We start from the raw sequence: 27,809 nt of genomic DNA, 5'->3' as shown, positions 1-27,809 counted from the left end.
TGCAGATGAAGGAGCATGGAGCATGAGAGAGGCACAGCTGTGTGTCTGTGTGTGTGTGCTGTTGTTGATGAAGTAGGAGAGCTTGGCTATAAGTCTGTATTACCATTTTTAACTTTCAGCGGTGCCATGTTGTTGTTGTTTGTTGTATTTCGATTCTGTGCAATTCTCCTATGAACAAAAAATAAAAAATAACAGAAAATGACTCATTGCAGGTTGTTTTGCACCATTATACAAATTTGGAATCAGGTTTTTTTGCTTTGATGTTATGTTTTTTGTATGCAAAAAGGCCTCTTATTAATAAGGTACTGATTGGGGAATTACTGGCCCTTAATGTGCTGCTATCCTATGCAGATGTGTGTATATTTTACATGTCTGTATGCATAATGGGTGATTTTTACTGAAAACATAGGAAACCAACATCAGGAGATGCACCACTGGAGCACGATTGCCTTTTTTAGGTTATTGTCAAACATCAACTTCATCATAACTTGCATTAGCACCTGGAAGTAGGGGGAAACGCTGACTGTAAATGTACATTTATTTAGAAATATGTGTATAAATGCAGATTTAACACATGTAACTTTTCGTAACTGTACAACAGCATCAGGTGAGCCACCATCGTTGTGTCCAGATCTACAGTTTGTGCTTATCGCCACTAGAAGGCACTGTTGCACAAGACACTTTACAGGTGTTTGGTGTCATATCAGACAGTCTGTGTCACTCATAGTGCTGAAGCCTTTATGACATTGGAGGACAGCAATTAAATATATTCAGTTTTTATTGACTTTTCAAACTGAGAGTGATATCCTGATGGTGCCAACACCTGGTTTCCAACAACTGAATTTATTTTATATTGAATGTAATTTGAGACCGTAAGTGGCCACTCTAGAGCATCAAGCAATCATGGTGTAGTATTTTATTTTATCTGTTCTAGATAGCATTCATCAGTCTTACTAATGAGGTTTTTTTGGTTGCTTTGGAATGCATTTCCTCCTCTGCAAATTAGGTCCTTTGACGGTACGTTTTAGTGTAATGTGGATAGTTTCAGATCATGCATTTAACGTTTCATCTCGCTGCCAAGGAATGCTGCTGCATAGCTTCTCATCAAAGTAAAATGAGTTTTTTGTATCATTCAGCAGCTTAGCTGAAACACAGGGACATCTAAGGCCGCTAAGCTCTGTGTGGGATGTAGTCCAAAATGCAGTGTAAACACAGGGAGCAGCGCGGGTGCCTAGCTACGGCGCAGCCAATGCATGTGGTGTGTGTTCTTCAAGATTTCCAAAGAAAGCAAGTCCTGAAAAAAAGCTGTCCAGTCAGAGAGAAAAGGGCGACAGGATGAGGGGCACTCCCTGAGCCTGACTTTTTTTTTAAATAAATAAATAAATAAATAAATAAATATATATATATATATATATATATATATATATATATATATATTTTTTATCTAATATGAGACAAGGATTAACTCTGTGAGATCAGAGGCATTGTGTCATTCTAGTGTAATTATTTCTATGTATATTTATTATTAAATTTTTTCAGTTTATTCGATGCTCAGTCTGCTGACTGAATGTAAACACTGAAGCCGTCCAGTGCTCACAGAAACAGTCTGTTTCCTTTCAGAGGCCAAAACGCCGTCCCTCTCTCGTTGTGTCTCACACCCACACTCACACACCCAAAGTGGTGATCTTAACCACTCTTCTGTCCACACTAAGCCGCCTGGGCCGGGCTAAATGGGCTGTGTCTCGAGCTCCAAAGATGCATAGCTGTATATTTAGCCCTGGGTCATTTGCCCGACAGGCTCTTGCTCACTGTCTACGTTCTTCCCTGCCCCTTATGGGAGGAAACTCCCAGCGTGCTCGCTACCTCTGCTCTCCTTAAAGCAGCGGGCTATAATTTGGTAAATTGGTCAAAGGAGCCACTGTGTTCATGTGAAAAAGAGCACATGGCACAGTGGCGGAGCAGATAGAGCTCTGGGTGACGGTGTGCTGCGCTCAGAGGAGACGAACACGTGGCTGAGTCGATGGTCTCTTATCATCTGTGTGTTTTCGCGTGACACTTTTTACAAGGACAGACGAACGGGAGTAACTAAGTTAAAAGACTCCTTCACTCAGAATTTGTTAGTGAATAAGCAGAGTATTGTGTTCTGGAAGTGATTTGCAATGTCAAATGGCATTAACGTTTGATGACAAAAACATGATGCTAACTTCTACTTGAGCCAAAACATCAGTAGTCAGTGTTCCAATATGAAAAGAGAAGTTGGTGTGTCAGTTAAACTTGTGTTCTTTCTGCTAGCCAGCAGGGGGCGACTCTAGCTGTATAGAAATCTGTGGGAAAATTGGCTACCTAGATTTACAACCTTATTAAAGACTTTACTGATGAGTTTATGATTTCAATCTTTATTTTCAAGTCTTCTACCATAGAAGATGATATTCATTTTCTAAATGATGGTCTGTTGTGTCCCTGCAATCCTATTTGGCAGATATGGCTTCCAAACAACAAAATACTCAGCTCAAGGTTTCACAGTGACACCTAGCCAACCATGTGGTGATGTCACAGTAGCTACATCCATCTTCTATATACAGTCTGTGCTGTAAACATTGCAGAGAACAGAAAGACTTTCTGCTTTAACTCTGGCCTAATGTTTCCATTCAGTTCTCTTCTGCACTGAGATTCATTTCAGGTATAATAACTTTTACTTATACCACCAAAACAAAGCCGTTACGAGCCGTGAGGCAGTGAGCCTCCACCACAGATGATCTGATATTAAATGGAAAGAACAGATGATTCAGAAACAGAATATATGTAATTATATAACATTAGAAAGCATTTTATTATGATTCCTTTAATTTGCCTCTGCCCATCTGTGCTGCATCAAACCTTTCTTTCTCTAACTATTTAAAGCAACACAGATTTGAAACTAAATTAGATCACTTCTCCAACATGTAGTTAGTGGCCGCAGATTTTATAACAATGCTTCTTTTCCCATAGCAGCTACCGTTGCTCCGCAATGTGAGTAAAGCAGGAGGAGGAAGGGGAGGTCTGAGGTCTAAATTGACTGTTGTAATATACAAACACCTGACTTACTTTGAGCCTACAGCCTGTCTTTCATTTTGGTTGCGATGCTTGATAGAAACCATCTGGACCACAAGAACCGTGTCAGTATAAAAGGACCTTGGATGAAACAACAGTTTAATCACGCCGAGCTTTCTACTTTTTTGTCAGCTGTCGGCATTCTGGCAAAATCTGCCAAATCTTTGGTTTAGTGTTATAGGTGATGCACAAGTATTCTAAACTAACATGGAGTAGAAAAGTGACACAGGTTGTTCAGTTTGGAGACATGTAGATCAATGAATGTTGACAGAATGTAGCTGTTAGCAGCTCTGGAACTAATCTTTATCATTATTATTAACCAAAGACACTGGGAAACCTCCCAGATATCCTCACTCTGAAACCAGGCACACTGAATTTGTTTTCCTTGTAAGCCAAAGCTGTAATATTTTGTAGATCTGTGGGAGAGCAACAGCCTGCATTTAGCCCCTCTCATGAGCCTCAGCTGACTTTGTTCACGATGATGACATAGCTCTGAGCAAGAGATGCGCAATGGAGGCACAAAATCTGAATATCTTTGATGAAAATGATTTCAAGTACAAAGGCTCACTCTCAGACTAATAGTTGTATGGAAATGGCACATGAGGCACGATTAGAAGGGCACACTAACATACTTGTGAGGTTTGTGTTTACGCTGGCCTCGCAGGTGCTGCAAAGCTCTTGGCCACAGAGGAGTGTTTGTTTTGCTCTCGTCTTTATTCTCGCATCTGTTGTAATTATGTTTAATCACGATTATGTTTGAAGAGTTTTTTGCAGTCTGCCCTGCGGTTGTGTGCTGTCAGGCCACAGCACATTCATTCGGTGTGCACAGGGAGGCCAGCTAAGAGTTAAAATCTGCAAGTTTGCACCCCTGTCACATGGGCCAATGTGATTCTCGACCAAAATGAGAAACACAACTGTCTCGCTATAAAGTAGATTCAGGATTCTGGTATGCATTACTATCCTCCACAGCTTCTTGCTTTAATCTCATCATTACGAGATCCTGAAGTTTTAAACTGTAGCTTCAAATAAATAAAATTATTACATCTGCTTTGTTCTTGATTTAGAAAAGAAACGATACGAACACGTCTCGAATGAGAGCTTCAGATCAACTTGTTGCTTGGCTTGATTCAGAGGCTCCCGCTGACAGACATGTGGCAGAATGACACAGCATGATGCACTAAAGCTGCAGTCTTAAGAGCTTGCTATGCCAACATAAGGACTGCAAATAAAACTAGTATAGTGCCAAATCACAACAACAGTCGCCTCACCTATAGAGGACCCCCCCCCCAGGAACCACAGGTAAACATCTAGTCTTAAAGAAGATAGTGGTTGGCCTTTCCTTCACTGTGAATACGTACACAGTCCTGGGCTTGAAGACTTGACCTCTTGATCTTGAATCTGAAATTCTGAGCTGGGACAGATAATTTAGGTTTAATTTAAAGCTTTTAATCATTTGGGTCTTGGAGTTTCTGAAAGCTTGGTCTGTTTCTTGTTTCAGAATTGTGACATTTATTGTGCACAGCCTGCAAGAATTGCCCTGATTTAAGAAAAAAAAAAAATGGTAATGTCTGTATCAAAGCCCCCCTTCAAATGCTTCTTTTGAAGATTACTGACACAAACTGCAAACACTTCCTCTGTCGGCTATTTTGCTGATACAAAACTTCTCCGGCTTTCTCGTGCTCTCTGAATTATTTGCATCTCTAAGCGACGACGTGCACATGGATGCAAAACAGCCATCTGGCTGCAATCTTGCAAAGCGGAAATGCACATGTTCGAATATATCATTGTGAGAATTGTTTGTGTCTCTGTGTGTTTTTCTGGGTTTACACACAATGGCCTCCATTTGTGTGAAAATGCCTGCGGCTGCAAATTTTGGCCTTGCAGTGAAATCCACAGTCTGCATTTAGAATCTCAAACATTAGCCTGCTGTTTCCTTGTCCTTCATTCTTAGAAACAACATCTGTCTGCATGTACAACAGAGAGAAATGTAGTCACGATGCTGATAATTTAATCCCTTTCAGACATAAATGCTGCAGTTTGGAGCAGACTCCAGTGACTGTAGGTCTCTCGTGCTCTCCCTGCTTGGCGGTTTAGTCTGAGTGTTTGGAGTCTGTATTCTAGGGCCTGCACACTCAGACTGTAATTAACAGTTTACATTTGCTGTTTATGTTCCACTGAAAGTTTCTACAGAAGCAGATCGTCCTGGGTGTCGCAGCCCAGCTCTCTGTGTGGGACTCTGCAGTGATCACTACCAAGCAGGATTAAAGAATGAAGCGCTGCAATCAGATGTTTTCTCATCAGTGTATTTGAAGGGTGACGTGCTGTTACTTTACCATGCTTTTTACATTGTTGTCAAATACCCAAGCTAACGGTGATCCACTACCTGGCACTAATGAAGTGTGTGTAACCACAGCCCGACGTTCGTTTCTTTGTGTCTTGGCTACGTTGTTGGTCAGCAGTGATAAAGACCACCTCAGTGAGCCACACTGCTCAACTTTGACTCACATTTGATATCTTCTGTGATGAATAATCAATTCACAAAAATAGATTTTTTTGTGGAGATGCCCAGCTGTGTCAGCATGCTCTTCATGTCTGTTTGGTCTTTGTCCGGCTAAAGGTTCTAAAATTGTCATGAACAGCTGAACGACTTCCTTATATTTATAGGAAAGACTCTTTGTTTCCCAGGAAATAAAGCGGGAAAAATAGCAATAATAACAAAATAAAAAGACTGACAAAAATATATCATGTTATACACATAATGGCATCGCACAACTTAACCTCCTTCCAAGGTGCATGAAGAAGACAAAGATCTGATGACGTGAAGACTCCAGCAACACTTAAAGTAAAGGGAACAGCTTTATTAGGTGACTAACGCGCTTCGGCCTTCAACTTGGACCCTGATGAAGGCCACAAGCAAAAACATGTTGGTCACCTAATAAAGCCGTTCCCTATTTTAAACGTTGGGCCAGAATTTCACAATTTAATTTTTACAATAGTTAAAAAAAAATATAAAAATTTGAAAAATATAATTTCAATGAAACTAAAGGCAAACTTTAATGTTACACAACTTGAGTGTCTTCGGTGTGATGAAGAGAATCTATATCTGTGCACGAGGCAGACAAAGATGGATTTTTGGTCTTTTTATTGTAATTCACTGAGAATTAGTCGTATTTTTCCTCGTTCTTGACTTTTAATGGCATTTACAGAGAGGAGATTGCTTTTTGTTCTCTGGTATCAGCTCTGTTACCAAAAACAGGACTAATGTGTGGGTGTTTTTTAGGTTATTTCCATGGTTTTGAGAATTTAAAAAGATATTTTTCCATACTTAGAGTGAAGAGAAAGAGGACATTTAGGGATTGAGAGATGCAGAATGATATGCAGCAACTGGTACTGCCAGTATTTAAAGTTCAGATCTTCCTGCTATTTACCCTAATGCTGTCTAAAGTCCGAACAGGCTCATGATCTCCAGAACATGAAAAAATGTGAAAAAATGAGCAAACCCAACTTTCAGTGCAGAGTATTGAAACTTTGGACCCTCCTTTTTTTTTTTTTGTACTGGTATTGAAACAGTCAGGTAATGAACATCTCTGCATAAAAATCCACAGCAGCGTGGATCTTCAAATGCTATGATGCATTTTAGGCCTCATTTAGTTCCATGCACATGTGTGTGTTAGTCTGAGGTTAGTGGAGCCCACACAAGCTCATGACGTCACAGATTGCTCTTAGCATGTCCATCAACCCCTTCCCACCACTTTCTTCTGGTTTCTTGTCCCACAGTGCCCCTTTTTTCCTCTCCTTTGTCTTTCCTGACACTCTCTCTCTCTCTCTCCATAGCTGTATATGGTGTTGAAAAAGAGAGTTCCTCGGCTGGACTCTCTGGTCTTGGCTAATGGAAGCAGACCTGTCTCTTTGTGTAAATATTTGCACAGAAGGATTATAGATGGTCCCACACATTCAAGGTGGAGTTCTACTCCACTCCAGGCCACATTAGGGCAAGGAATGGCTCTGAGCATAGCGTAAACACCCGATGACACAACATAACATCTCACGAAGTCAACTGTTTGAAGCGTATCGGCAGGTGTTGATCTCACTGTCTGTCTCTTTTTGTCGTTTCTGAACAGGCGCCGAGCAGTGACCTCCCTCTCAAACATGTAGACACCATGGTGAGTTTACCTGCTGATTTTTCGCAGGTCCATTCTTCTTGCTTGGTTAGACTAATGAAGGAGCTGATGGATCTGCCTCTGCAGCCTTGGCTGAGAGGTCAGACATACTTGATGTAGAAAAGGTATAAAGTATGAGTGGATGGTTTCCCAGCTGCCATGAAGGACATTCATTATAATAAATACTTCAGAAAAGCCAGATTAAGTCTACACTTGATGCACAGCAGGGCCTGTTGAGATCAAAATCCCACTCATTCATGAGATATTTTTAAACAATATCTCACATCCATCGTCCACAACAAAAACACATATTTGCGCCAGATGATATCACGTTATCTTTTCAGAACACAAACATTAAATCATATCAAACAGGAAGTTCTTTGCTAGGCATCAAGCCACATTACTGTACCAAACAGCTAAGTGGACTCTTGGTTGCTTTTGGTTGTCTTTGATTCATCAAAACAGAAACATTAAATAATACCCAGCTGAAATCTATCGTCGAACCCCGTAACACCAAAGATGGTGTCTGTATGACACATCTTTCGACCCTACATCCAAGTAGTCCTTATTTTCTTTAAAAGAATATATTTAGACAGTTTAACTGCTGGACTGACACGAGTACATCTGGAGTAGAACAAAAAACTGCATAGAGAGGTTACCTGCAAGGCCGTTGATTGGCAACCTGTGCCAAGAAGCACTTGGGTTACGCTAATGTGACCAGTGCAGTGTGCTGGAATGCAAAGTCTGTTTGCACCTTCTCCTGTGCACCTGGAGCGTAGCAGGCGTGCATTTTTTGAGGCTCATGCAGAGGCCTATGGCCCCTTAAGAGAAAGTCTTAATTCTACTGAATGGTACAAGTTTGAGCTTCAAATTGTACTTAAAGTACGTAAAGTAGAAGTACTTTCTTCTGACTCACATCCGTGCTTTTATTGAATCATAGTTGCTGATTTAATAATGTGTTTAATCAATTTAATGTTGAAGCTGTAGATGATTTTAATTACTTAATATATCACGTTGTTGCTTTATCGATGATACTGCATCACTGAATATTAGTCGATTTATATTAAAATATATGATGCAGGTTACAAAGTTCAATATTTGCATCGGAAATATTCTGGAGTAAAGCTAGATGGTAACATAACATGGAAATATTTTGGGGAAAAAATGTGGATGTGTTTAGTGAGAAGACAAGTGTCTGTGGCACGTGAATTCTGGCATCCTTCATCTCCACTACGACATCTGAGTGATGTTCAGCTTACGCAGCGTGAGCGAGATAAGCCCAGCACAGGCAGCCGCACGGCCCGCTAACTATTTTTAAAAAGGTTTTGTCTGTTTACTGTAGTATAAACTCTTTTAAAATGTAACTGAAGCATCTGCAGCTAAAGTGAGTTTATAAAATGAGTTGTGGATCAGATAAATATTATTATCTGTTTAATAAATTGTGTTGAGTATCAAGTGTGGAGCTGTAGCTTGCATTGTTTTATGCAAGGTGCTGGCATGGTTCATTTACACATGAGATGTTAGACTCTGGGTTACCGGGTTAATGAGATGAACGGTCACAACTTAACAACAAAAGTGTGACTTATGCCTCCTTCACCCCCTCTAATCTCTAAATATGAATCAGTAAGGACGTGTGAAACAAGGAGACCCTCAATTTTCACTGCATACACTGTTTGACACAAACCTCCAGTCTGGGGGCTCAGTGTGTGGACTGGATGGAAGTTTTGAGGCGTGACCATCTAATGTCTATGCATTCATGCAACACTGGGCTGCAGCTACATTAGCAGATATGAACAACTTCCAGTATTTTTAAACCTTGCGTTTTTGTCTGTGACTGCTGGAGTATTTGGACATGCTGGTTTTCAGCCCAGACTCCACAGGTAGCGTTGGGTAGTAATGTATTTTAAACACATTTTTTTTGTTATTGTTAGAGTTTCAGAAGAGTTGATATGATTGTTGGTTCTTTTTGCCAACTCCTTGAGAACAATAAATTTCGATGTTCTGACAAAGCACTCAAAAATAAGGGCGGTACATGTTTGCTTTGGACTCACTGGGCACTATTTGTCTCCAACACGACTTCCTGCGAGTTGTATTTTGTCTGAGAAAGGAAGGATCGAGTAACCAATTTAGAGTTGCCACCCAAAGCCGAGTGCCCGCTTTCCCCACAAGGACCAAAAATACACACAAACAGAGCTGTGTGCCTTTTTGGGAATGGTGTGTGTGGCTGCTTATATTGGCGTTTCCCATGTTATCCTTCAGTCACTTGAGACAGTCTTTTAAAAGTCTTGTGAGTTTTTCCCAGTCCGGCACAGTTTGGTCAGCACCTTAAACGAGGGCCAAAGTCTGAATCACACCCTCGGCGTAAGTGTGTGATTAGACGAGTTGCTGTTTTATGCTTACTGTATGATCACATGTCTGTACAGAGTGGACTGTATGTGCTCGAGTGTCTGTTTGTGTGCAAGTGCAGCTGCTGCTGTCTTGTCATGGGCATTTGCTGTGTGGTTACACAGTGACGTGTGGCGGATGTTTGGCCACGCCTCATCGCCTTGGAGCATCACAGAGATTTATCTTGTGACAACAAGACCTGCATCAGTTTCTGCTTGAGCTTTGTTTTTCTTTTCTGCTATGAACATCTTGGCTGTTTTTCTTTAATCAGTATTAATTTTTAAGCTGCATCATTTTACTTCTTTTTCTGATTTCACTTCCCCGACAGATCCCCCTGCCTTCGATCCTCAGCTTCTCGTGTGAGAAAGTTGATAAGATGACACACAAAAAAAGGCACGTGGTTACATTTGTACGGTTATGACTTAGGACGTGCAGCAGTGAGCAGCTCCACTCAGCTGACTTGTGTGTGTTTATGTCTACAAACATGCATCAGTTCCCACATGTTTGGCTAAAGAGACGGAAAGGCTTAGCAATTTAGATCCATGCAAAGATGAGAAAGAGACATGGGAGCGAGGGAGGGAGGGAAAAGTTGAATGCGGGGGGAAGAGAGAGATAACGTGGTGGGAGGCGGAGGGGGGAGGGTGGCCAACGGCAGAGAAAGAGAGGGAAGGGAGAGCACACAGAGGACAGAAGGAACGGGACGAGGAGCTCTGTGGAGGAGTCTGCCCCGACCTCGAGCATGTAGTGGCCCGCTGCAGGCTACGGCCCAAAATAGAGCCCTTTTTTTTCTGCTTTCCTTCTTCTTCTTCTGCTCCTCTGCTGTCAGAGAAAAGGGAGAGGTTTCTTAGAGGGAAGTTCACTGCTGGACACAGAGCAGGGAGAGGCAGCGGGAGCTCTCCAGAGATGAACCGAGGAGGGTCTTTTAGGAGGCGGCTCTCCTCTCTGAGGGGGGCATGGCGATGGAGTACGGGCTACCTTTTCAGGAAGGTAGGATGCGATGAATGAGGGATTTGGCTAAAAGCGGCTCTTGTTGCTTCTTCTCTTTCCACGCTCAATGTTTTTTTCTTCTTTGTCATAGAAAAAGTTTTTGTCTCCTTCGCAGACTTTTACAAGCCCCCAACGTCTTTTCCCTCCCTCCCCCCCCTTCCTCCCTTACTGCCTCACTCTTTCTCAGATGGTTAATTTGTATGGCCTGCTTGTAAAGTCAACCTCCCCAGATGTTTTTCATCTGGAAACAGGGCCTGGAGGACCCCCCACTCTAATTCCCACCTCCTCCTCCTCCTCTTTACCCACTACCTTGCTTCTTCCCCCTCCTCCCTGATGGAAGTTCCCAAAGGAGATGGGATGTGGATTGTGCCGTGTTTAGGAGCTTAATGTCTTTAACTTTGGGAAACTGTTGCTTGTTAAGATTATTTTCTTCTTTCATTCTGTTAAGCTACTCCAATGTGCTCCTGCAGACCCTCCATTCATGAACTCGTCACACATCATGATGTCTTTGAGTTTTTCAGAGGCAGAAACATCAATGTGACCACAGTGAAAGTTATTGTCTTATTGCTGACCTTGGCTTCAATGCAGCGCCTTTACTCTCCCAGATGGTTGCAGTTTAACTTAAATCTCGTGGCTCATAAAATCCTCTGCACAACAATTCAGACTAATTTGAAGCAAAAACTATGAATTAACCGCCGTCTTTGCAGCACAATATAAACGACAGCTCTCTGGCAGTCTCTAATTAAGACTTTTTCGCTTGCATGCTGGTGGCTCCGTGTCCCGTGTTGGCGTCCCTTTACCTCAAGAAACGCTTGGGCTTTTCCTGACCCTGATGCGCGGTAACTCCCTCAGCACCGCTCGGCACAAACACTCAGCCCTCTTCACGCTCTGCGTTTGTCTTTGAACCCTCTCTTTTGGGTACTTTCTCGCTCATTCATCTCTGTCCTCCTCTGGTGACTCGCTGCGCTTTGGAGCCCCTTGCAACATGTTGAAGCACTTAGTCCAAAGTGCAGACAGAGTGGGGGGTGGATTTGCTTTGTGTCACCTCAGTTGGGCAACTGACTCATGTGAACATTTGGGCTGTAGAATCAAGGGGAGGGAAGCAAAGCATTTATCAAAACAAACGGGCCGTTCTGGGAAAATACCCCATCGTCTGATATGTTTGTGTTTGTGCCTATGTATGCGTACGCATTCACGGCCCCCCAGGAAATGTCACAATTAATACAGATACTTGTTAGAATCTCCAGATTCACCAAATAATGGTTAAACTCTGTCTTGGGGTGTCGAATAACACTGTTTTGTCAAAGCTGTTTGTCCTTTTAGTGTTGGTGATGTAACACACCAGGTTGTAGCAACATAGAGACAGTGCTCACTCCCAACCCATCACATTTGGATGCTCATAAAGGTTGTCATGTTAAAACAAACTGGGTAAGCATAATTTTTTAAGGACGCTGCAGAGGCGTATCTTTGCTTTCAAAGGGGACTTTTTCCCTTTGTGTATAATATTGCTGCAGCTGGTATATTCAAGCTCGAAGGATGCAAGCCACTTCTGGCAGAACGTTGGTATTTGATGCTGTGGGATGTTGAAATGCCAGATAATAACTGTAACTGTAAGGTTTGATTTCCCAAGAATTTAGGAGGTTTTAAAGTTGGACCAGAGTTAAGTAACCTCCCCACAGCTGCTTTAATGTCATTTATCACCAGTTGATCTAGTGAAAGCCTTCCACGGTGATAAAAATGCAATTTCCCGGTTAAATGCTCTGGTACGGGGACGTGGAAGCTGCTATTAGGGGAACCAGGATCTCTGAAAGTGAAGCTTTCTGTTGTGTTTAGTTTTTCTACCCTCGATCTTATTTAGTCCTACTTTTTATTTTTCTTAAATGTGTATTTTTATGAACCTGTTGTTTTTAATTCTACTGGTGTGTAGTATTTGTGCATCAGCAGAAGGTGTAGTAATGGGAAAATGGAGCAAAAGGTCATGCTTAGCCCTGACTATTGACATATCTGTTTTGGTGGCTCAGTGGTTAGCTGTCGCCTTATAGATGGCCGCCAACCCTGAGCCTGATCCTGCTGGAGGTTTCTTCCTGTTAAAAGGGAGTTTTTCCTTCCCACTGTCAGCAAAGTGCTTGCTCATAGGCAGTCGTTTGATTGCTGGGATTTCTTTGTATTATTGTGGGGTCTTACCTTACAATGTAAAGCACCTTGAGGTGACTGTTGTTGTGATTTGGCGCTGTATGAATAAAACTTAATCGAACAGAGTAGAAAGAAGGTCCTCTGGCTGGAGTTTCCATCTGTTTCCTGTACCATCATGGCCCAGGATACTTTTGCATAAAGATTTTCTAAAAAAAAATCATAAACAGACAAGCACAATCTCAACCTGAGTCTCCCTTTTAGAAACCTTTTAGACTATTATATGAAACATGAGAAAAGGTTTCACATTTCTAACAGAGTGTCAGTTCTTCACTCAGCGACAGTCGGCTGTTAGGAGAGCAGAGCAGACTAATGCTCATACAGGAAGGTCAGTGGTGCTCTTGACACTGATGGTTAGCCAGCCAATCTGATATAATGGATGATGACGGATAACAGCCCCTTCCTGTGTACATGTGACCCAAACATCACAGGAGAGTGAATAAGTCCACGTGCCCTCTGACCCCCCTCCTCAAGCTGGTCTGAGTGGGGGGGGGCGAGGCGGGCCAGGCTTAGTGGAGCCAAACACAGCCGGTCACTTTCAGCCACACTTCCTCTGCTTTGCTCTATGAAGGTGCCATGTGAAGCTGTTCTCACATGGCGCTACACAGCTTCATATAAGAGACTTCCCCCTCCTTCCCTTCCTAAGGTATAATACACACTCTGCAGCAGTGATCAGATCTTTGTCTTTCAGAGTGTTTATTTTCTAAAGGGATGAAAACTATGTCAAACTCTTAACTGCCTGTTAGACAGTATAACATCACAGGACTGGAGACAGCTGGCTCGAGCACGCGTTTACAGTCTCATTTGAGCAGTAAGAAGATCTGCCGTGTCGAGGTGAAGGTCGTCGGAGTTTTCTGTTAGTATCATTACCTCAGCTACTCCACAGATTGAAGCCTGATTGGCTGATTCTGGATTTTCAGGATTGTTTTCTTTAAAGATCTACATGCGGTATGTTGAAATTATAGTAAAAGGGGAAGTGATGCAGTCATTCTTTCCTCGGTTTCCACAAATAGTTGTGTTGCTGCTCCTATTACATGTGCTGCGGACAGCGCTGAGGGGAGTGCAAATGATGCCATAACACATCTCTAAATTACATCGAGCATCAATTTTCTTTTAAATAATAAAGAAATAAAGTCCAGATATCACACAACATATATCTCAGTACTGATATGTGTGAGAGGCACACAGTGTCTCTAAATATAAGATATTTGTTCTTGCAAATCAAACGTTTGGTTATATAAAAGTGTACAGGAAAATTATGCTCGACTCTTTTGCCGGGGCGATCGTGGCTCAAGAGTTGGGAGTTCGCCTTGTAATCGGAAGGTTGCCGGTTCGAGCCCTGGCTTGAACAGTCTCGGTCGTTGTGTCCTTAGGCAAGACACTTCACCCGTTGCCTACTGGTGGTGGTCAGAGGGTCCAGTGGCGCTGGTGTCCGGCAGCCTCGCCTCTGTCAGTGCGCCCCAGGGTGGCTGTGGCTACAATGTAGCTTTCCATCACCAGTGTGTGAATGTGTGTGTGAATGGGTGGATGACTGGTTCTGTAAAGCGCTTTGGGGTCCTTAGGGACTCGTAAAGCACTATACAAATACAGGTCATTTACCATTTTGATTGCTGACTACAGTAAACACTTTACTGATGAGTTTATGACCTCAACCACTAGTTTCAAGTCTTACTCAGTACAACATAATGCTTATTTTGTAAATTATGGTCTCTATTAGAGGAAAATAAGAGGGTAAAGTAGGTAGTGCTTTAGTTAGTGATTGACAAGTTGTTGTGTGTGCAGCATTCTTCTGATTCTCACTGGGATGCATCCCACGGACCTCCCTAACCAGTCTGTGATTCTGCTACAGCTACAATAATTATGATTTACATTTATGCTCTGCTGTAATCTGTAAAATCAAAGGCTCCATTATTTTCCAAATTTCAGAAGATTTAAATTTACCAGCAAGGCTGAGCTGGTTACATGGATGACTGTGAAGCAGTCATTTTAATAATTCGAACGTCTCTTTAACTGATTTCCTTATTTGGTGTATGAATGTTTTTTAACAGCTTGTTGAGAAACATCTTTGTGTGCATGCAAAGAATACTAATAAAGTTTTTCTTTGTGATTGCAGGGCTCAACAAAATCCTCAAAGAGCATGGAGTCACGGCGCAGGCCATCGAGGTAGCTTCCCTTCTTTCTTGTCTCCTGTCCTCCTCATCAGTTTTGAGTTTTCCTACTTTTCCGCCCTTCTCTCCACGTTTCCCATAAAAGGCTTCATTTGGATTATCGGGCTGCGTTTGTTTAATTATTTTAGAAAACGATCTCTCCTGCTTCCAGCAAAAGTGCAGATTTATAATGAGGGGGGGTGAAATAAATATCAGGCTTAGCTCTGTGCGTTCTCTGCGTCCTGCTTGATAATGTGAGGAATCTGAAAATGAAAAGTTTAGATGTAATGTGATATTGGCCGATTTTTACCAGGGGACACTGTAAAAGCAACATGCCCCGCTGTTGAACTGGACCGCTCGGTGTGTTGTTGGACATAAAGATATCTGGTGTCAGCCTCGGTCCTCAGGGAGTCACACATGTTGTCAGTTGTGTAATTAATGTGTCAGACTTGATGGCACAACACAACTGTGTGCTGTGCGAAGCTTGAATGACAGTTTGGCTCCCTCGCAGCAATTCACCTAGATGATATGAGGTAATAAAAACAGTTCAACATCTGGAACATCAGCATGTTCAACAGCCCATGCAGAGAACGTGTGAGTTCATTTACTGAGAGGATTACACCTGATTTCCATCCATATAAAGGAAAACATTTTTAAGTGCCTAACATCAGAATCATTGACAGTTGTCTGATGTAATCCTCCCGCTAAATTAACTAATCCAGTCAAACTCTGGGTTCAGACAGGTTTGGTACATTCCTATGATCACACTTTTTATTTGCGTGGAGGTTTGTGTTGCTACGCCGTCCTCTAAGCCTACAAATAAAAGTGTTTGGGTAATACTACCTACCTACTTAGTTTAAATAACTAGGTAGTGTAGACAACATGTTTAGTATTATTTAATTTTTTTATCAAAGCTAAAGAAAACCACAATTCTCACTTGTGGTAAACATAACATATCATAACACATCTACAGTGACAGGTTAATTTGACAGCTGTGGTCATGCAACATTGCAGATATTATTACATAAGTTCTTTGATTCTGAAATGTGGTGCACAGATCTTTCAACTGAAGACTTTTAGACATGCTACTTGCAAAAAAGAAGCACTGAGTTTGTTTTCTTTTGCTCTCATTCGAAGCAAATGTTCAAACTACCTAACTTTAAGATAGTTTGTCTTGATCCATGCTGAATCACCCCGGTAAGGATAAATCCGGTAAGTTGATTCTGTTCATCTGGACGTAGCGTTTTGAGTGGGAGAAATGATTCGTCACTCATCCAAGTGAATTCTTCAGGGACTGACGACGCTACGTCCAGATGAACAGAATCAACTTTTTGGGATTTACGATGGTTTATCGGTATAGGTATACAAATGTAACCATTTTCCGGTGTATTTTTGTCTTCATCACCTTCTAGGGAAGCACTGAAATATTTAACTGGTAAAAAAGATATTTATTACTTTTATCTGTTTACTGTTTGGTGCTGGAAAGGGAATATACAATAAGTCTCTCCTGAAAACAGTTGCCTGTTGCTGGAAAACCAAAACAAGCTAAAATGGGCTTAAATCCCTGGGAGGTTGGCGGTCTTATATTACAATTTGTCATTGTGAACTATTCCTTCTGCATCACGTTTATATAATATTTAACATATAGAGGTGAAAAGCATCTGTAACTAATGCAGAGAAAAAATGAATAGCGCATGGTGTTAAGTCGTTTGCTTAAGAAACTCAAAATATTAATAATAGAAAAGGTCAAATCAGTCTAAGTAGCGAGTTTAACTTGGACGAGCCAATTGACCTTTTGGGTCATGAGAAAATATGTGGTAATATGTTTATACCCATCAGGAAGTATGACAAGTATGATTATAAGCTGAAGTCAAGTAGGGTGCTCCGTATTTTGAATGGAAGAAACCATGGAAATCCCGGTTGTTGACTTTTATTGCAGATATCTTGGGGTGTTTTTTTTTAACAGTTAAATGTCTAAGGTTTCTGGATTTAGGGAAAAAAAAGGTTCAGTGTTTGTCTGAATTGACAAACGAGATCAGTGCAGCACTGAAATTGAGCATGCAGAGATAATGCGTCATTCGTCAAATGCGGTATGCAGAAAAGGAGCAATCACTTAATCTCTTCAGCTGATGAGAAGCAGGTTGGCACTCAGCCGGTCAACACATGCTGGTGAATCTGGAATGGGACCAAACCACAGGTCTACAGTATATTGGCTTTGACTGCACTCAGAGGTGAGAGGCATACACAAGGAGATGCAAGAGAGTGAAAAGGAAATGGTGGGAAAGAGGAGATGCAGGTTTAAAGAAATATTTTCAAAAACTTGATAAGACTTCTGTCTCAGCACAGTAGAGACATGTGCGACATATCAATTTCTTTTATCTGAAGTGATGAATAATTTCCAGTAAGTATGTTTTGAGTGGCTCCAGATGTACAGAAAAGAGCAGGTTACAGTATTTGAACAGTAAAGCTGGAGCGATCCCCTCTCCCAGACATATGAGCAATTTCCTCAGGGGCTACTCACAGCTGACAAATGTGGGAAATATGCTGCAGTCTGGCTCCAGACACCTCTCCTGCAACCTCTTCAACTCACTCCCCACCTTCACTGCACCCACTTCACTTCTTTATGGCCTCTTTATGGTTGATATTTTTCTGCAAAGGCAAAAGTCGGAAAGAGGTTTGATCAGTTGAGGTCTGTTTATTGCTAGTGAGACGGTGAGTCGCAGAGGACGCCTGTACGGCTCTACATCTCAGCCTGCAAAATGACTTCAGCCCATATAACTAAACCAAATCCAGACATCTGCAAGGAAATTAGAAAAAAAATGTAACTTGCGTATATTCACAGCAATATTGCATAAATCTTGCATGTGATGATCCTTCTAATAAAAACCCACAAAACCTGATCAACAATCTTTTTGGCAAATATTTGGCAATACAACAGAATATATCAATTAACAAATTTCAGATCAACTCTGATTGCAATCTGCATGTCATTCATGGACTCATCTAGGGACTGCAGATGAATATCTGGTACAGTACATTGTACATTGTTCCTGTGTTTCTAATTAGGTGGAGCTTTTTTTTTTAATTTCCAAGAGAGATTTCAGTAATTATGTGCAAATGGTGGGAGAAACACACACACACACCTAAACTAAACATTAAAAAGTGTGCTTGCACTTACCTCACAATGCTCGTTGCAACAGCTCTTTGGCACATAAACAGGGCTACAAGAGTGATATGTAAAAGTGAGTTTGACAGAAAAATGTCACAAATCAATAAAGACAAGAAAATTTTTCAAGTACGTCTTCAGAGCAATATCAGTGAGAAATGTAAAAGTAACAATGAAATATATTTTACACTCTAAAGACTATAAACACACTGTGGGCAGCACATTTGGGGACAAGCCCAAGCACCAGACGTCCATTGGTACCATACAGTATCATACTATCCCAAAATTATTTAGTAAACATTTTAAAAACGGACGCAGCAGAAACAAAGTGCTGTACACAAAAATAATTACAAGGATGCTGTGTCTGAGGTAAATCTGATCAGTCCTGACCTTTAAAAAGAAGGATTTGTAAAGTAAAATTCATCTTTTAGCAAACATTGAAAAGAGGGATTAAAAAAAGACTAAATGTGATTCAAAAGTGAGTAAACCATCCACTAATTAATAACAAATGACATTTAATTTGGTTGAGAGCCACTCCAGCCATGCAGATAACGTTTTTTTAAGCATAAAAGCAAGTTGATGCCACGTTTTAAGGATCTTTCTTTCATGTAAGCACGACTCATCTAGTGCTGCATGTTGGTCTTAAATGGACTTTTCTCCAATATTTAGCTGTAAAAGCACATCCTTTTCTGCTAATCTCCTCAGATTACTGAAAAAAATAGCTTTTCTGCTCCTTCGCTTTTTAACCAAATCTCTGTATTGTTTAGACATCTGGAAAAGTCAAAGAGCAACACCTGCTCTCATTTTCTCAAGAGCCTGAGAGTAAATTACGGATCAATCAGGGAATTCTGACATCCCTTTCATCTGGGCCTCCTTAATCTCTCCCTTTTAGATCTAATCTGACCAAATGAGGGGGAAAAAAAGACTCAGCAGAACAACAACCAAAACACTTTTGCTCATCACTGATCATCAGTTTGCGTGGTCCAAATATCCCGCAGCCCCCTGGTGTGTTCATCGGATACGTCAAATTCTCCTCGCTCGCTTTTCTTTGCAGACAGTCTAAGAACATGACTTGTTTAATGCAGCAGGGAGAGCATGAACCCCGCTGAGATTTAGTGATGTCATTGTGGATTTGGTATTTATATGGTGTATTGCCTTCTCCATATTAGGATATTTGTTCCATGTTGACTTGAAGAAAGAATGTTGTGTTCTCTTTGCAACACTGCGGACATTCAGTTTACAGATGACGTATGAAGCCACATCATTTTTTTGTTGCCTTGGGCTCCAGATATGTGACTCTGAAGATGTGAAGTTAAAGTACAAACTTGAAATTACGTCAGAAGAAGACGTGTCTTGTGACATTTCTCTGGAAGAAATGACTGTGTCCATAATAATGTTATTGCCTAAAACAAACTGGGACTGCTACCATCTTTAGTAAAGCAGCCCTCTCTGCCCATAAAACATGAACTGGACAGATGTGTATCCAGTATCTGTATAAATTAAACAAAAACTGCTACCTAATTAAAATTGACCAGCTTTCATCCTTTTGGCAGTCTTCGGTTAAAGCCATTCAGCTGCAGTGAATAAATCACATGTGCTGCATTACTTCAGGGTATTAAAGCTATCTTTTGCAGTCCGGTGACCTGCATTGGTTTTTCTATCAGCTGATACTCAGAATTACTTCTTTTTTCTGCAGGAGTGCGAGTCTGCTGCAGGCCCTAGAGGAGAGCTACGAGCTGGACCTGATCTACATCACAGAGCGGATCATCTCTGTCTCCTTCCCCAGCAATGTGGAGGAGCAGAGCTACGCTGCCAACCTGAGGGAGGTGGCCTCCATGCTGCGATCAAAACACGGGAACAACTACCTGGTAGGGTTTCAGAAAAACCGAATAGTTATAAAAAGTCATTATCAGCTCATTTAGCTAAGGTGTAACCACATATTCACCTAACAGAGTGGTTATATAACATCTGCATACTTTATATTGCATGTGATACCTGCCTCACTCGTCGTTGTTCAAAGCATCGCTCCTGTTGCTTTTTGTTGGGCCGAAAAGTGGTTGCCTGCATTTAAACTGTTGTAAATGATTTGTTGTCCTATTATCTGCCAAACAGATCTTAATTATATCTCTCATAAAAGTTATTTTGAGCCAGAAAGAACATTCCTGTCAGAAGTTAGAGGCAGTTCTTGGGGAAAAAGTCTCATTGAGGTTAAAAAAGATGTATTTTTCAAGCAGGATCTGGCCAAGAGGGGAGCAAAAATTACAATAAATAAATAACATAACAGTATAAAGATATTTTAGGTGGCCGAAAAAGTCCTGGATTGATTATATTGGCGGCAGAATAACAAAGATAGTATCATACACCCCCCCCCCCCATGAAAAACATGTTATTTCTTCAGTTACTGGTAAATCCTTTTTACAAAGTTCTAATTACCAATATAAAGCAAAGCTATTAGACATAGAAAACACCCCAAAACTGTGACTTCCTGTATCTGTTAGCAGTGTAGGATATAACCCATGCTGGGCAGCGGGGGCACAACCTCAGTCAATGTGTGCATTTAATCTTTTGCTAAACTTAAACAACTCCAACTTGACACTGCTGTTATCTATTAAGAGTCAATCATATCTTTAAGTCTTTCTTACTGCATTTGCAAATCCAAACACACATGGGTGAAAGGGAGGAAATGAATACACTTTTAGTCACCAAAACTAGCACAACCAGCCAGTTAATAGAGAGGTTTCCCAGCAAGGGCAACAGTTAGTTCATTGACTGCTAACTACATTATTGAGTTACAGGTTGAGTTACAAGAAACTCTGTTCAGGACTGACTCATTCATGATGTGTTGGCTAATTTAACACCATCGCCAGATACTAAAAATGGCTTCGTTCGAGTTTGGGTGATGTTAAAAGCACATGATTTTTATTCACTGAACCACGATGACCCCGCTAAATATAGTCGTCTTTTCTCTGAAGTTTAGTGAAGCATGACTTTGGAATCAAAAACATTAAAGCACAAAGCTAACATTATGTTGCACTGTAACATATAGAAGTAGCTAGCTCTGTCCTGTTTGACAACAATTAGTTTAATCCCATATTTCCTCCATGGTAGTATTGTTAATATGATTTAGACTATAAAGATGCTTTGATGCCTTCTTATTTAGCTTGAAATGTTTTAAAGTCAGCCAGAAATGGAGTTTTCTATCAATTTCTCTCTCTACTTTGTTAGTAATCTATCATAGCTAATAAAACCGGTCAATGAGAGTTGTCATTTCTACTGCAAATGATGAGACAGCTTTTGTCTGAAGTTTTAAATCCCAAATCCATATACACTTTAATCCTTGTTACTTGACTATGTGCATGTAGCATGCCTCAAAAGCCTGCAAAATTCTTCATGAAGCAAGCCTTGACATTTGGTTGCCATCTTGGTCCCGCCTCTTGACAATATTTTGATAGAAGCCCGAAAATAAAATGGGAAGAGAGCCATAGCATTAATTTCAGTGGTCTTTTGAATTGAATTAATAAGGTGCCACCATTGCAACAAGTCAGCTTATGGAGTTTTTTCTTACTGCTAAATATTCCTTAATCTGTTTTAAACTTTATTATTGCCAAGTGGAAGCGTTTAGGAATCAGCAACTCACACACAAGGTGCATAATGCCTAAAAGCTGCCAATAACTACAGAGCTCCAAACCTCCTCTAGGATGAACATCAGCACAGAAGCTGTGCACCAGGAGCTTCATGGCACGGGTTTCCATGGCCCTGTAGCTGTAATGTGTGGTGTATCATTCCCTCTGGCTCATCCCACAAACACACTGAACAAATATGATTCTAACTCAGATTATAGGCAAATAAAAACATATGTACCCTTACCTTTACTATGATAACCAAAGACCGAGGTGATAATGAGTACATCTCATATCATGAACCCCCATGTTTGGTTCAGTTGCTTACTGGCTTGGCTGTACGAATTCTCTAATATTTTCGTATTCAGGATTCCCAGAGTGCCCTGCCTCTCTCATTTAATATCTTGTGTAATATTTATTTGTACTTTTCTTTAGCTCTTCAACCTCAGTGAGAAGCGCTATGACATCAGCCAACTCAATCCAAAGGTACAACTGCCTGCTTAACATCTCCTCTCTTTGTCTTTGTTACTGTATGACCACCGGTATGAACAGCAACCTTTCTCCTCCTCTCTCAGGTTCTGGACTTTGGCTGGCCCGACCACCACGCTCCAGCCTTGGACAAAATCTGCAGCATCTGTAAGGCCATGGACACGTGGCTGAGTGCGGACAGCCACAATGTTGTGGTTATACACAATAAGGTAAGAGTGAAAAACGAGAAGATGCTGTAAAAACAGTCAATGACTGCAGGCAGTAGAGGGTGCTCTCAGGCTCTTTTCACGACCCCCGCTTACCTCAGAGGCTGCAGCTGTTTGTGCACGTGTGCTTCTAATGATGTTCCATCTGAGTGAAACACTGACACTGAGTGCGTCTCTTTGTGTGCTTGTTGGGGCTGGATGATGGTTAGGAAAACACAAATTAAGGCTGTAAGGCATGCCAGTCATCATGGCTACTTAGGTTTATTTACCCCTTTTACCCTTAACAATACCATAAAAACTAAAGTGACCGATATTTTCCTGTTGTTGCCTAAACTTACTTGGATCACATTATGCGCTTGTGGGAAGCCTCAGTGTGCTGACACACACCATAAAGAGTATATCCAATACAGCTACTAGGCTGCCGTCCCGAATGTAATACCTAATCATTTTCACGTTAACCCCGCTCTGTTCCTGATTGTGTTTTGCAACATAGGAATTAACCATGGGATCCTAAAACATTCCCACAGGGAGGCTACTAACAAGTCGGCTGCTGTAGCAACCGCTGTTGTTTTTTTGGTTTTTTCCTGCCAGTCGAGTAACGACAGTTTGGTCACTAAGGAAGCTGACCATGCTGGTTTCCACAAATCATTTCCACTGGGCTCCACGCTGTTAAAGCTGCCGCGATATTTATAATGTGGAACTCACTCATTCGCCACCACGAGCTTTATTTTAAAGGCGGATAGATGGGCTAAAATGAACGCCGTCTCTGTTGACATAGTATCACATGCCTGGACACATATACACGCTCAAATATGCAGACGTTTTTTACAACCAGACGTGGGCCACTTCACCAGTTTTACACAAAACGGTCCGTTTACTGGTCACGCGGAGGGCTCAGCTTGTGAAAATAGTTGTATAATGTTTTCTGTGGCTCTGGAGAGTCCCAATGTTCTCGACTGGGGCCTGGAGACTTATCCAAGGAATCTACCATGACAGAAATTTTTTTTTTTGCCGTTTTTGAATCTCTGCATTCCTGACAGCATTTTTTTTTTTTTTTTTAAAAGAAGGCCATAGTTTAATGACTTTGTATAACATAATATGATAGATTATTTTAAATACAGTGTCATTTGGAGCCTGATTCCAAATAAGAACTTTCTATTGGAAAATTTTGACATTTAATATGCATAAAGTTGATGTGTTCTGAAGTTACGTATACCTGCATAAAGCAACTTTTAACATTCTGTATCAACTTTTCAATTAGCCTATATCAAACATAACTGTCTGATTGCAACAGTGCATATATCATACTTTGTATGTGCACACCTTCAGCTTTAATTCAAGGTGTCTAACAAAAGTATCGCACAAGTATTTAGGAATTTCAGACGTTTTAACACACAGTCACACCCAAATTTCCAAAACTACAACAGATTTTCTTTCTTCAAGTACTTCTGGACCTCAGTGTAAGTGGAGCACCCTGTGGTGGAACTGAACTGTAAATAAGGACATGCCCTTCTTGAAATTTAACAAAAATAAAATTACTTTTAAAAAGAGAACAACCCTATCTAACGTGATACTAAATAATGTTGCAGTTCCTGTAAAAATAAGGGTCATTTGGTCCTTATTGTGTCAATTTGATGGCTATCATTAACCTGGGAATGATATCTGTACCTCTTTGCTTCTTTTGAACTTTGAATTAATTTGATGTCTTTTGTTATATTCTACATGACTAAAATAACCATTAAACATATTTTGACATTACACAGTTAGTGCCTGAAATACCTAGAGAAGAAATCCATAACAATATTGTTTTCTGCATGCTTGACCATCATGAGATGAAGATAAAATTAGCTTACTTGTGCTTGACTGATGTCTTTTCAGGGCAATCGAGGCAGAACAGGAGTGGTGGTGGCGGCTTACATGCATTACAGCAACATATCTGCCAGGTAGGTCTCTGATCCCAGCTGCAGCTGGAGCTAAAGTCACATGTCCCGGCCACTTAAAAAGTGGAGTGAAAGTCAGAAAGAGAAGGCGTGAAGATGAAATCTGGCATTTTTGGAAAACAAGGGGGAGGGGGGGGTTACATGAGGACAGGCTTAAGAAGAAAAACTCAATAAGCCTGCACTGTTCACAGGTTTGAAGCCCACATCTGAAGTACAGTTAAAGATGTGATGAGGCAGAAGGAGGGGGGTTAGAACATGAGACTGAAGACCACCAGTTTAATTCTGGTAAATCAAAAGAACAGTTCCTGATGTCATAATTATAAAAGTGAGCTAAAGTGAGTTAAGTTCTAAGAGACACCGCATCATGCGACTCAGATTATAAGTGAGCTGCTTTTCGTTTTCTGTGTTGGCTTTGTTTCTTAGATAGGACCACTAACAGAATGACCTCCTCGTAAAGAAACAACCAGATGAGCACGAATCAACGTTGTTTTTAAAATGACACGATTGGTCATAAAAAAAATCCCAAAAACGCCGTACTTTCCTGCACAGCTGTCAGGTTCCTTTGTTATTCCATTATCCTGCAGGCTAAGGTAAAGGAGCTTCAAACAGAAAACAACTGTGAAATTGTGATGTGCCAGATGTGCAGGGAAAAGTTGATTTATGGTCAAAGCTTTTGATTGACTCTTTGCATTGAGGTTAAGTAGAACAGCTGTCATTAGTTTCTTGTGGGACGTATAGCATAGTACACTGAACGAAAAAACAAGAAAAATGTTTTAATGACATTCTTTTATTTGTTGTCTTACTTATTCTAAGATATCCACATTTCCAACAGCTGCACATTGTTCTGATCTCTAACAAATCATGAATAGACCTACTGTGGTTACTTCTGCTTTTCTCTCCTCTAGTTATCAAGCTAATACTGTACAGGGGTCATTTATGTGGCATATTTTCTTTTTTTCTAATTTATTCAAATCATGACTTTTAGGAATTAAAAAAAAAGTTTATTCATAGAAAACTAGTAACTTTCTAAGCTGAACTTTGTGTTGCATTCACTGCTTATTTTGATCTTCATTTTTTTTTTACTCATGTCTGTTTTTGTTATTTTCAACTTTCTAATTTTTGCAACCTTACGGCTGCCTTTTTTTCCCCCTGAGAGCTTTTTGTATCAAAGGAATTCCCAGTTAAATAAAGGGGAAAAAAAACATTTAAAAAAAACATTCCAGAAATACTGAAATGGAAATGGACTAGAAAATGTTCTCTAACAAAACTTTATTTCAAAATGCAGTGCCGACCAGGCTCTGGACAGGTTTGCCATGAAACGCTTCTATGAAGACAAAGTGCTTCCTGTGGGTCAGCCATCTCAGAAAAGGTCAGTCTTCCCTCCAATGTTGTTTCAAGTTTGACCCCTGAGTGAACTCTCTCCCTTGTGTCACTTCACTACATTTTTAAAGCCGCATTAATTGATTTTAATGGCCTCCGGGGGGCAGTAGAAGGAATCGCAAACAAAGTGTGAACTTTCAAGAATCGTTTGCACGCGTAGACTTTGAGATTGAGATTTGTTAAGATTCATTTTCATTTGGAGTCGCATTTCTGCTCTGTTATGAATTTTGGTCAGTCTTATTCGCCACTAATTTTTTAAAGAAAGGCTTTTTAGCTGCTATAAGATCCTCTGTGGTGGATTCATAGTTGTGTTCGTTGGTTGGCAGATAACCAAAATCAAAGATTCATAATTGGCAGAACATGCAGAGTTGGGTGGCAGTTGTCTTTGGATCTGTCTCAGTAAATATAGTTTGTGATTAGTGCCACTTTAAACCATTTGATGCATGAAGCTTTTTGGCTCCTTCGACATGACTGACAAGCTAAAGGTCAAAGTGAAAGCTTGTGTCTTGGATTACATGTTCATCCTTTAGTGGTCAAACACTGGGCATCACTTTAATCCCCGCTGCTTCTCTCCCTCTGTTCACTCAGGTATGTGGAGTACTTTAGCGGCTTGCTGTCCGGACACATCAAGATCAACAACAAGCCGCTGTTCCTCCATCACGTCATCATGCACGGCATCCCCAACTTTGAGTCCAAGGGAGGCGAGTATCTCTCACACACACACACACACACACAATTTAGCTTTGAGTCCCTTTCTTAAATGCATTTTTTATGTCCCAGGTTGTCGTCCTTTTCTCAAAATCTACCAGGCCATGCAGCCCATCTACACATCTGGGATCTAGTAAGTCTTAAAAAGCAGTCACACTCAAATGCTTTTACAAGATTCCAGGGATAGCGAGCTCGTAATGGCTCAATAATAAAAACGCTGATTTTCCTTTATTGCCTCTCCTCTTACTCCCCCCTGCCCCCTGATATACACCCACAGCACCCCTCTCTCCAGTTTAGAGTTCTCACTTGGCCCACATTATTGTATTTAGCTAGCTTCCCCAGCTGCAGGTTCTTGTTTCCCCACTTTAGATCCCGTAATCACGTCTAATGTTATTGGTGACTGGAGAACCAATGAAAGAGGCAGACAGGCATCTGTGTGGACGCCTGCAGGGTTTTCATGCCACAGGACCCTGTTGGTTCCCAGGGCCAGACAGGAAAGAAAGGATTCTGTGGCTCTCTGTTGTTGTTTTTGGAAAGAGGGGAGGTTAGGAAAAAGGCAGGGAAAGCTGTACTGTCCTCTGAGAGGTGAGGCAGGCACACATTCTGCATTTACACCTTGTTTGGAAACATTATTATTTAGGACTTTCAACTTTGATTCAAAGGTTGAGCAAAAGTATTGAATTAAGGTTGTTTAGGAATAACAACCATAACATTACCTTGTAAAACGACAGCAACTATGATTAATCAATATATATTCTGACTCAATGATCTCGTCATCTGAAATGGTCATTGGATCCAATATTTCTTAGTTCAGTTTTAAACTCTTGGTCTTTTCACTGTTACTGCTCTTCTTATTCAAAACAACAAAGCCTGGTGATGGTTGCACAATGACACTACATTTCCTGTGAAACAATCAGTGCAGACACATTTCCATACTCTTTAAAGCTTTGGTGAAATCACATTCCTCTTCACTTTCTCTCACATGCTCCCTTTTGGCACTCTCCTCCCTTTGATCCTTCTTTCCCAACAATACAATCAGACAGGCACTAATACCCCAAAACACCACGGGCTACGCTCTGTGAAGGCCACTGTTAAAGGGGAAAAAGGGGTGATTGTTGTTGGCACATGGTTTTATTCAGGAAAGTAGCATCAGAAACAAAAGCTGATGCAGTGGACTTGCTGTCATGATTTCCATAGCAAGAATGATAAAAGCAGGCCTGTCATGTGACTTGTGTTTTTATTTCTCTGCAGTAATGTCCAGGGTGACAGCCAGACCAGCATCTGCATCACCATTGAACCTGGCCTCCTTCTGAAGGGGGACATCCTGGTAAGAACAGCAGA

The 27,809-nt window shown here is 41.0% G+C and overlaps 1 protein-coding gene across 16 annotated transcripts in view; it reads left to right on the top strand.

Annotated features, from left to right (window-relative positions):
* Positions 1 to 27,809, top strand: part of tns1b (tensin 1b) — a 184,819-nt gene that overhangs the window by 117,118 nt on the left and 39,892 nt on the right. For 13 of the 16 annotated variants that reach the window (XM_014334657.2, XM_042222520.1, XM_042222514.1 and 10 more), the window contains 10 exons: positions 7,212 to 7,253; positions 14,926 to 14,975; positions 19,822 to 19,993; positions 22,181 to 22,231; positions 22,321 to 22,443; positions 24,319 to 24,383; positions 25,666 to 25,749; positions 26,349 to 26,461; positions 26,541 to 26,601; positions 27,720 to 27,795. In XM_014334657.2, the coding sequence (XP_014190143.1) occupies positions 7,212 to 7,253; positions 14,926 to 14,975; positions 19,822 to 19,993; positions 22,181 to 22,231; positions 22,321 to 22,443; positions 24,319 to 24,383; positions 25,666 to 25,749; positions 26,349 to 26,461; positions 26,541 to 26,601; positions 27,720 to 27,795 (837 nt within the window). Of the gene's footprint in view, positions 1 to 7,211; positions 7,254 to 10,279; positions 10,623 to 14,925; positions 14,976 to 19,821; positions 19,994 to 22,180; positions 22,232 to 22,320; positions 22,444 to 24,318; positions 24,384 to 25,665; positions 25,750 to 26,348; positions 26,462 to 26,540; positions 26,602 to 27,719; positions 27,796 to 27,809 lie in introns of those variants that run through there. The other 3 variants (XM_042222518.1, XM_042222524.1, XM_042222523.1) reach the window with 2 other exon arrangements.

The sequence above is a fragment of the Haplochromis burtoni genome, unplaced genomic scaffold (assembly GCF_018398535.1).
Source record: "Haplochromis burtoni strain Fernald_Lab_line unplaced genomic scaffold, NCSU_Asbu1 Contig_87, whole genome shotgun sequence".
NCBI lineage: Eukaryota > Metazoa > Chordata > Actinopteri > Cichliformes > Cichlidae > Haplochromis > Haplochromis burtoni.
This window is presented reverse-complemented; position numbering and strand designations above follow the sequence as displayed.